Source organism: Dermacentor variabilis, chromosome 9, assembly GCF_050947875.1.
Source record: "Dermacentor variabilis isolate Ectoservices chromosome 9, ASM5094787v1, whole genome shotgun sequence".
Taxonomy (NCBI): domain Eukaryota; kingdom Metazoa; phylum Arthropoda; class Arachnida; order Ixodida; family Ixodidae; genus Dermacentor; species Dermacentor variabilis.
Genome location: NC_134576.1, coordinates 87509128 through 87520262, shown reverse-complemented (window position 1 = coordinate 87520262; position 11135 = coordinate 87509128). Strand labels below are relative to the sequence as shown.

General features: G+C 49.8%; 1 protein-coding gene across 2 annotated transcripts in view; it reads left to right on the top strand.

Annotated features, from left to right (window-relative positions):
• Positions 1-11135, top strand: part of LOC142557066 (uncharacterized) — a 74411-nt gene that overhangs the window by 37709 nt on the left and 25567 nt on the right. For both annotated transcript variants that reach the window (XM_075668632.1, XM_075668633.1), the window contains 3 exons: positions 119-343; positions 2073-2273; positions 7719-7859. In XM_075668632.1, the coding sequence (XP_075524747.1) occupies positions 119-343; positions 2073-2273; positions 7719-7859 (567 nt within the window). The remainder of the gene's footprint in view (positions 1-118; positions 344-2072; positions 2274-7718; positions 7860-11135) is intronic.

Below are 11135 nucleotides of genomic sequence, written 5' to 3'. Positions count from 1 at the left end.
TTTTATGTGGGATGGTGTTTGTGCTTTCTGGGTTCAACTGAGCTAAACGGCTTTCAGTGGTCAGCACCTGGTTCTTGTTGGCCTTCAATATGCAACTCTGCTTTGGGCGATTCTGCAGAAGGAGCTCGAGAGGGAGCGCGTGGAAAGGCAAGAGCTGAGGCATGGCCTGACGAGCCTATGCGAAGCAGCTGCGGCAGTGTGCTCGGACTCTCGCTCGGACGCCGCGTCGCTGCGCGAGGACCTGGCTGCCGCACGCCAGATGCTGAGCCAGGAGGCGTCGCTCATTGGGGCTGCCATGGACACTGCCCTTCAGGCCCTGCTAGCCAGGCTCGAGAATGAAAAGGTGTGTGTGTGTGTGTGTGTGTGCGCGTGCGTAGCAATGGGCCCCGCCCTCGCCAAGTCTTGTTGTTGTATTGTAAAAGCAGACTGGTTTAAGGGGATGCCATACTCCTGTAAAGCAACAGGACTACAGCTGACGTGGCTTGCCATCATACGTACATTTATTTGAAATGTGTAAGTGGAGCAGTGGCTTTGACGTTCCAGCTCGGTGGTGCCGTGATAGCAGTCGCGTACCTGCCTAGTCTCCCAAATTTCCTGTAAGATTCGCAAATTTGGGCTTGCTTTATGATTTCATAAATGTTGCATCAAGCTTTATGAAAAATAGGATCTGTATGCAAAAAAGTTGTGCTTTTTGCCTCCTAACCATCCGTTGGAAGTCTTCTGATGGTGAAAGACTACAAGAGGGGTATCTGCTTCGATCAGGTTTGTACAGACAAGTTCCTGAAGCAAGCAGAATTGGCAACAGGAAAGTTGATGAAAAAGTCACTGTGATATAAAAAAAAAATTGTTGCTTATTAGTTTCTGCTGTTCATAGTTCTCTGCTGTTCCTAGTTAATTAATTAGTTAACTGTTCCTAGTTAACGTCTCCGCTGCATCTAAAGCTAAAGCGAAGTGTGTTTGTATTCCATAAAAGGCGTGTGCTTAGGGAAAGCTAAAAAATGTGCGCAATTCTCCACTTTTGACTGATTCTCTTGTAGACAGTGAGTGAACACTAAATGGCCTTGAACTACTGTAATGTTATTGTGAAGTTTGCACTCGTATAAGGGTTCAAGGCCACTGTTTGGCAGTGGTACACACACATCATCAATAGGAGGCAGCATATCCAACTCGCACAGGCAAATTTTGTGACACTTTGAGCAAGTAAACTTCGTAGTGGCGGGTCTCACTTTGGCGGCACATTACATGGAAAATGACGATGTCAACTGTAATTGATAGCAGTGTCAATGGGTAAACCAGTAGGCACCTTGTATACTTTTTATTTAAGGTAATGTGTGCGAAATAACAGCAATCATCATCAGCAATGACAAAATGGCATTGCACCCAACACCACAATTGATGCACTGTGAATTTCAAAGTGGAGTGCTGAAAGTGGTGTAGAGTCAGTAGTTTTTGTCGATGCTTTTCACTGCAAATGGCATGTGTATGCTATAACATTTGAAATTTCAAAATAAATGGTTTCAGAATTAGTACAAATTCTGGATTGAGTAATATTTGACTTGAAGCACTGTTATCAAAGTTACACACTTCGATGCACTGAAGAGCGTTTGACAAACGCATTTGCTGGCAAGAGCCATAAATTTACCCGTCTCACATGGGTATCAGACTTTCATCTGTTGCTTGCTTGTTTATGATTCTGTAGTGAAATCTAGTGTTCTCAATTAGCTATAAGCAAGTCTGCAATGTGTTCAACGTGAGTATAACGGTTTAACCTAAAGCGAACACAAACGCGAGCTGCATAACACTGCTGTCTCACGCCTCTGTTCTCATGCACCATGGTGTCTCAGTGACTGTGGTGTTCTACTGCTAAGCACGACATCACAGTTTCAATTCATGGCTGCTGCAGCCGCATTTCAGTGGAGGCAAAAATGCCAATGTACCGTGCTTTCGACGCACGTTGGAAAACAGAGGCTGGTAAAAATTAACCTGAAGCTGTCCACTACGGTGTCATTTATAACCCCTTGTGCAGTTTTGGGACATTAAATGCTACAATTTGAAGTCTGCATTCTCCACAGGCCGCGTCCATAGCAGCTGAGGTGGACAGGGTGCAACGTGAGTTTGAGTCGGCAGAGGAAGACCACCGGCACCGCCTGGAGGTGGAGCGCCTGAAACTGGAAGACGCCCACCGGGAAATACGCCTGTACCAGCAGCAGCTCCAGCAGCTGTCACAGCTCACCGACAGCCTGCGGAACGACTCAACCCTCGCCCTTGCCACGGTAGGCCACACTGCCCCATCTCAAAGTGGGACAGTCTAAACTCGCTGACAACTTTCTGAGGCAATGAGGGAAAAAGAGAAAAGCGACAGGGCGGGGCTTTTGTGCACGTGTCACTGCGACAAGTATTCCCACAACGTTTTACAGGGCTTTCAGTTTCTTGGAGCACATACCGAGTCAGAGCAGTTTCCACGTGGGACAATTTCGCATTTACTGGAATGTAGAATGGAAATGCAGAAAAATAGTTTAACACTCGGTGGTGTATTTTGTCTCATTTTGCTGTGGTAAACAAGATGTTGGACTAAACGTGCGACTAAACCCCACCACCATGTATCGCCCGTGTCCCCAATTGCAACAGCCATCGTTGTATATAACCCTCCGAAATAATTGCGTACAAGAATGCTCAAATCTTTGCAAGAGCAGTGTGCATTTTGTGGATGCAAGATTCATTCAAATTTTATCTTTGACCAGCAGCTTGGTACCCCAGCCTTGGCCATGTGGACAACACTGGACTCACATAACAGATGTGATTGCAGATGAATCAGTCAAGTGGCATGTTACATGAATTGGATCACTTGACAGCTAGCATTCCCATGATAGAGGATCACAGCACAGACAGAGCAACCTTCGCATGGACAATGGCGACAAAACAAACGCGACTGAACCGAAAACCCCCAACAATAATATGGCTGTTCACCATATCGCGAAGCACATAGCGTGGACCAAGGGAGCACTGCGGGAATGGCTGATGTGTTAGTTTGCCGGTGCAACATGCACTGTTAGCAAGACTAGTAAATGCAAAATGGTGACCCGTAAAGAGGAGGAGAATGGGCCGCCATGAAGGAGGGTAGAATGAAGCTTCAACACGCAGGGGTGTGGAAAGAGTGGGGTTCCCTAGGAGCTAACGTAACTTTGAATGGTGGAGAACCGTGCCTTGAAGTGTGGCTTCATGGCAGTGCCTACCACGCTGCCATCTAACTTGCACTCTGACTTTACTGTCAAATTTTTAAAACTTTTGGTACTGGTCATATGCGCAAAAATATGGTATTTTTGGGAGCACTCTTGCGCACTTTGCTGATGTAGCTTTTCCTTCATTACCTCAGAAAGTTGTTTCAGAGTATAGGTTGCATGAGTTACGGTAGTGCAACAGACATAGATCGAAGGAATGGAACAACACGAGTGCTCACTCACGGCTAAACAAGTATTTGGAAGGAACAGTACTTGCGGTGCAAGTGGAATATCGCTCGACAGCTTGCAAGCCAGTCTATGGGGCAGCAGTTTGGCTTGAAAAGAATACATAAATAAAAATAGGCCCAAAAGCAAAATAACTGAGCAGGAGTGCATTCTTTGGCATGACTCCAAAGCATTAACTTCACTGCCTGTTATCATTACAGGGGATATACCATGATGCACTCATCTCCAGCCTTTTGTTAAACACTTCCATCAGTTCTCACGACAGTTTATTTTTGTGCATTAGTACTCCACTGCACAACTTTACGCAAATAGGAAATGGAATGTTATTATCATCGTTTAGTTTTTCTATCGGGCCCCTAGTAGTGCGCTACATAAGGATTGGGGATCATCAGTAATAAACAGTGGTCATTTTATGAGCATGAAGACGTAATAGACATTATACAAAGAGCACAGTTAGAGCAATCAGACAGCATGGTTGCGCACGAAGTACAACAATTGCAAAAAACACAGTGTGAGGTTGTCCTTAAAACTAATCCTTCTTTTCATGCTTAAGGCACCAATACACTTTGACTTGACCCGGCGCGCGCGCGGTGGTTGCGCTACGTCACGCCAGGTCGGCTACGCTGCGTCAGGCATAAATCCGTCCCCCTACAGTACAACGCCGCGCACCTGCCGCAGCTGGAGTAGCGCATGCGCAGAACACCGCACCGCTCCGTGCCGCCTGTCGTGGAACATCGAAACAAATCTTTTCGGGCGCTTTCTCTGTCGGTAGCGATTGCCACCGCGGACCGGACTGTTGCTCGGCGATGGCACGGATGCAGACACATTCCGCAAGACGAAACATTAACCAGGAGACACACGATATGATTCGGCGTCCGATCCGACGTGTGGCGCCGCATGCTCCGGCATGAACAATTGAGGGGCTTTATGGCATGCGGCATACGACGATTCGGGGCACATGGTGCGTGCATCCGAAAGATTGAGCGGCGCGTAAGCTCCGCCCAGATCCAGCCCCCCAGCTTGACTTCATAGCCACGTCGAGAAACGCAATATAAACAACTCTGCACAACACTGCTTCACTTTACACGAACACTGTCAATAAAATCGTGCCCCTGCAAGTGACAGAACACTTCACGACGGCGCGTTGTCCGCTGACAACTCTGCTAACAGCCAGCGACAGGGCCGGTAGGCCTAGCTAGGCAGATAACGCTTACGATCCAACCCGAGCTCGTCGAAGAGCGCTTATGTTTGCGGAAACAATTAACACTGTACACTTAGGTCGCCGTAATTAAATACAATTGGTTTACTCTATGCAGTCATTGCGAAGGGCAAACATGCAAGCGAAGCGAGCAGCCTCGCTCAGACGGTCGGTGTGGGATGTCTGCCCGCGAAATGTTCCCGCGTCGCGGCTCCCGATTTGCCAGTAGCTTAGTGCTAGTGTACTAGGCGCTGCTTTGCATAACAGGCACACGTTCGAGATAATTTTACTGAACTGGTAACTATTTCTTGTGGGAAACAAACTGCAGCAGGCAAGGAAAAAGGAACAAACACTGCGAGAAACCGGCCAGCCAGCGCCGCCTCCGTGGAGGGAAAGTCGGAGAACGTCACTGTCACGCGTCGGAGAACGTCGCTGTCAGCCAATGACAGCCGCGCTGTCATTGGCTGCGACCAGACGACGGTGCGGCTGCCGGATGCGTCGGACGATGAAAATCTGCCTGGTTTGCCGCACGCAGGATGTCCGATCCGGCACTTCGGCGCGGCAAAACACCTCGATTCCGGCTGCCATCCCGGCGCGTCGGATGCCGGATCGGACACCGAATCGGACCGTGTGTCTCCCAGGTCTCTCTACATAACACAGACACGTAGCCGCTGCCACTCCTTTTCGTCGCTTCAATAGCTTTCAGTTCACGAGTATAGCGGTCCCTCAGCTGCTTCCATAGTTTCAGGCACTCTTCGACTGAAACAGGGAAAACAAGACAAACAGGCGCTGAGCATGTCCGGAGACTACACACACGTGCGTAGCATTGACGCTCCTGTTGAGAGGCCGAGTACATGCGTACCGTATTTATTCGCGTATAACCCGCACCAAAATGTGAAAAAACGCGTTTAAAAAGTGGGGGTGCGGGTTATCTGCGAATTTTTTCCTTGGGAGGGGGGGGGTCGGCTTCACCGCAATGTGCGGCGGCCTCCCCGTGTAGTCCGCCATCCCCATCGTCATCGACGCTTGTCAAGCCGATGAAGGGCCAACGAAAGGCCAGCATTGTTGAGCCTCGCGTTAGGCGCTGTTTAGTGTACTTACCCCAGTTTGCACTGTTTGCCTGCTTTGTTTTGGCATCGTGAGTGCGACTCGACAGCAGTGTTTCACAGCGAAAGAGAAGCTAAAGATTATAGCCGCTGCCGAAGAAATCGGCAACAGAGCTGCTGCAAGACAGCATGACGTCGACGAGTCGTGCATTCGCGACTGGAGGAAGAAAAAAGAGAGTCTCGAAGCAACGAACCGGAACAGGCGAGCGTTTCGGGGTCCGAAGACTGGCGCGTACCCCCACCTCGAGACGCAGCTTGCGAAGTTCATTGAGGAGCAGAGAAGTCGTGGCCACGCTGTTTCAACTGAGATGGCGCAAATGGAAGCCCTGAAGTTGGCCCGGGAATTGAACATTCCACGTGAGTTTCGTGCAAGCCGTGGATGGCTTCAGCGCTTCATGCGAAGACATGGATTTTCTATGCGGCGGCGAACAACCATGTGCCAGCGGCTTCCTGAAGCCTACGAGGAAAAGTTGTTGAACTTTCAACGATATGTGGTCGCACTTCGGAAGGAGCACAGCTATTTGCTGTCTCAGGTGGGAAATGCTGATCAAACACCTGTGTACTTTGAGATGCCGATGGACACGACCATGGAAAAAAAGGGCTCCAAATCAGTCAGCGTGCTGACCGGCGGAAATGCCAAGCTGCGCTGCACAGTCATGCTATGCGCTTTGGCTGACGGCACGAAACTGCGCCCGTATGTGATTTTCAAACGCAAGACGCTACCTAGCATTCCACTGCCCCCAGGAATCGTTGTGCGTGCGGAAGAAAATTCGTGGATGAACAGTGGCCTAGTCGGTGACTGGCTTCGAGTAATCTGGGAGCGAAGACCAGGTGCCTTGCTGGCACGCCGGTCGATGCTCGTACTAGATTCCTTCAGAGGCCACTGCACTGATGCGGTGAAGGCTCGCCTTGCCGAGACCAGCACCGACCTCGTCATAATACCTGGCGGCATGACGTCCATGCTACAGCCACTCGACGTGTGCCTGAACAAGCCGTTCAAGGCACACGTGAAGCGGCTGTATGCCCAGTGGATGGCCGACGGCATGTACGCCCTCACACCGACGGCACGCGTGCGAAGGCCTGATATTCCATTGCTGTGCCAGTGGATCGTGGATGCGTGGAAAGCGATACCGGCCGATTTGGTGCGCAAAAGCTTTAAAAAATGTGCGATCAGTAATAGTCTGGATGGTTCCGAGGACGGCTACGTCTTTGAGAGTGGCGATGAAGCCTCGGATGGCAGTAGTGAGAGCGGCGACGATTAAGAATCGGATAACCAGTGACGTGGTGGCGGTCGTTTGAATAAATGTTCTGAAAACGAAATGATCACTGAGTGTGAGTTGCATCTTTCTAGCGCTCATTTTTTTTTTTCAGGTAAACGTGCGGGTTATACGCGAGTTTTTTTTTTCCGCCGAGTTCAAAGTTATGGGTGCGGGTTATACGCAGGGGCGGGTTATACGCGGGTAAATACGGTATGTGCTCCCACGCATTGTTTTCCCGCTCCGCATCCCAGTAGTCCATTCTTTTGGTGTCGTAGACACAGGGGTGTTGCTGGACGGCATCCAGAAACTTTTCGATTTCAGAGCCGCACAGGTCGGGCACGCTTTCTTGCGAAGAGGCCATCTCGTTCTGGCTCAGCCTGCCGAGTAGCTAGTCTCTACCTTGACGAGAAAGGGCGCTAGGCGCTAACTTGCTCGGCGCGGTCGGTGTGAAATGCAGTCGGTTGCATTCGGCGCCGGACGACGTCCGAGCACGCTGAATGCCGCTGGTCGCATCGACGCCAGATGCTGCCGGACTGTAGAGGGTCGTGTTTTCGCCAATGTAACATTGCCATGACGAACGTGTACTACGTCGGAGTGTATTGCCCCCTTTAGGCATGGACTGTTCACACCAGTTCATTCGTGGAACCGGGCCTATAATTGTTTCCCCTTGCCTCCCCATGCCCATCCGCAGTTGAAGAACAGCTTGCAACAGGAGCAAGAGTCCGCACTTGCCAAAGCCACACTCGAGCATGAGCTGGAACAAGAGGCCCTGCAGGAGCGACTGCGCGCCTTCGAAAGGAGCCACGAGGAGGAAGTGCAGGACCTCAACGAGGTGGGCCGAATTGCATCGTGCATTTTTACAGCGAGGCTGTTAAGGGGTTCACGATACACTTACAATAACTTTTTAATTAAAAAAAGATAAATTTGGATGAATTGCACTATTAAATCTTTCGTTTCCGCGCCTATATGAGTGGATTGATTTGATTGACAGTTTCTCTACACGTTGGTAAGTATATCAGCTGAAATTTCAACCGGAATAAGAAACTGAGTGTGTGTTGCCGTTTTCACACGGGACAAGCAGGAGATTATTACGGGGAAACTGATCTGTTGGGCAGCTACTGTTCTTGATTGTGCATGCCTCCTGCCTTTTCTTCTTTACATGGGTTCTAGCCGCCGGAAAACGTATCATATGATCGCAGTCTGCAGCAGGGAATGGCAGCACTATTGGGTTATTGTCTATTAAAAGTGTGCAGTGTGCTTGTAACGGCACCATGGGCTACAAAACAGATATGTGAAGATGCTTATTAACGCGACAGCATTCAGGAGCTCATGTCGCAGAAAAGCCAGTGTCGTCGGTGTTGGCCGTGAGCGATAAATCCCAGAAGGCACAAGATCAGCTGGTGGGAATCGAACCAGGGTCTCCGGAGTGTGAGACGGATACACTACCACTCAGCCACGAATTCGATCGTTCAAAACTGGACAAAATCGCCTCCAGTGAATGCGGTGTTGCCTTAGAAACGTGCCGTAGAAAGTTATACCGCGGTGTATATTGGTAATTATGACCATGTAAATTACAGAAGTCGCAGTTTCATGAGCAGCGAAGTACGTTTTTGCTACATTTCTTCTGTGCTCTGCGCGCGCATAAGCAGAGCCATCTTGCGGCAAACACAGAAGACCCCCTCCTCTCAATATACGGCGCTGCCCCGACACGTGGCGTGCCACTCGCCCCATGATCGCGTCCGCCTTCATGGCGCGTCGCGGCCTGGCCCGTCCCGTGCCGATCACGACGTTTGGCTCACATAGATCGTTTGAGTAGGCAGTGCGAACGGGGTGCGATAACACTATCGCGTTCCAATCTTGAAGGCGAAGCTTAAGCGTCCTCCAATTTTGCAATAGGGTTGGCGACAATAGCTGTGAATGTGGCGTGTGACGACCCGGGAGGTGATTTTCTGGTACCGCAATGAGAAACTGAGTGTGCGCCGGCATTTCCACACTAGATGGGCATGGCGAGTATTGCAGTGAAGCTGTCACGGCAGGCGGTTACTGTTATTGATTGCGCGTGCGTGCCTTGCGCATTTTGTTCTCTACATCGGATCAGTGGCAGGAAAATGTGTCTTACGATCACTGTTAGGTAATGTACTGAACATTGGTACTGAAGTATTGAGTTTTTCAGAAACGTAAAGTAAAATAAAAATAGTAAAAATGGTAAGCAGTAAAATATGAGCGTAACTCCATTGGGTCATTTCTTGTGTTCTTGATTGCGAACTTTGGCGCCAGGGAATCGCATGTAATGGGATTGTATCTATGACGTCCTACCGTATTGTTGCTATAGATTGTTTTATTGAAGGTGCCGCCATTTCGCATCACAGCCCCGTCTATTTTCTGGCACCATGCTGGTATGTTGGATCGCGCTGGAAGGCTCACAGCGAACATGCTGTTGACGACAATTGGCATATTTTTGTGTTTTCCCGCGAGGTGTCAACAAGTTGCTTGGATTGGGAAACTTCATAGCATGTCTTCACTAGGCTTTTAGCTTTGATATAGCTGCAATATCGAACAGCAACAGGCCTAGAGGCGCTCCTGCAGCTTTGCCCACGATCGAAATAGGAGCCAAGTCTAAACATTGTCGATATGTAATGTATACATGTAACGTGTTAATATTGTGTGTCTAGCCTTGAACTCTATTAAGGTATCACTCAGGTGACAACAATGAGAGGTGTCTCCGTGTGCCATGAGCTGTGCCACACCAGCGTACATCCCAATCCAGGTAACTGCGAAGCTCCGAGGAAGCACGTTTTGCTACCTTTTCTGGTCCTATAATTTTCACGGTACAAGTTTCTAAACATTGTTTATCTGGCACTGTGACATCAAGCTTTACAACATAAAAAACTGTAAAATAATTCGATTGAAAGGGCTTTCAACATGTATAAAATTAGGTGATCACAGTGGCCGTGAATATTGTCGCAGCCTAGTAGAAGACGGGAAAGCCGGCGTAGAGGACGTATGGAAGCACTTTAGCAGAGCAGTCAACGCGACGTCGTTGTCGTCTCTGTTTTTCCACTCGCGCGCTACTTCAGCGTCGTTCTCATCGCCTGGCACATACCCGCAGTGACCATATAGGATGTGGCATTTGCCCCCCCTTTGAAAAAAAAAGGGGCATCGTCCCGATGCACCAACGTCCGAAGGCTGTGCACAGACGGTGCAAAGTTGAGGTCATGAGGAAATGTATGGCTTCATACGAAGCACATGCACAACCTCGGGCAGATGCCGCCGGCGTTTGGAGCAGTTATGGCTGTCGGGGACAACTTCATAATTAACATCGCTGATGCGGCGCAGAACTGTGTACGGGCCGAAGTATCTTCGCAGGAGCTTTTCAGACAGCCCCCGCCGACGAATCGGAGCCCAGACCCACACCTGGTCACCGACGTTGTACGTGACGGTTCTGTGTCGAAGATTGTAGTGTCGGGCATCGTATTCCTGTTGTGCTTTGATTCGCAAACGCGCAAGCTGCCTGGCTTCCTCTGCGCGTTGCGTAAACTCCGCGGCACCAGTCTCGTTGTCACCGCACTCGTGAGGCAGCATTGCGTCCAACATGGTTGTCACTTCGCGTCCGTAAACAAGGCTGAAAGGCGTCACGCGTGTTGTCTCTTGGCGAGCCGTGTTATATGCAAATGTAACATATGGTAAAACCTCGTCCCAGTTCTTGTGGTCGACGTCGATGTACATACTCATCATGTCTGCCAGAGTCTTATTCAGACGTTCTGTCAGCCCATTGGTTTGGGGATGGTAAGCCGTGGTCTTGCGGTGAGTGGTACCACTTAGTCGCAACACGGTATCCAGAAGCGCAGCCGTGAACGCAGATCCTCTGTCTGTTATGACCACCGCGGGAGCGCCATGCCTTAGGACAACGGCTTCGACAAAAAATCGCGCTGCTTCGGCTGCTGTTCCACGTTGGATAGCACCTGTTTCGGCGTATCGCGTAAGATAATCCGTGACGACGATTATCCATCTATTTCCGGCAATAGACAGAGGAAACGGACCTAAAAGGTCCATGCCAATTTGTTCGAACGGCGCTTGCGGTATCTGAACAGGATGCAGCAGTCCAGCT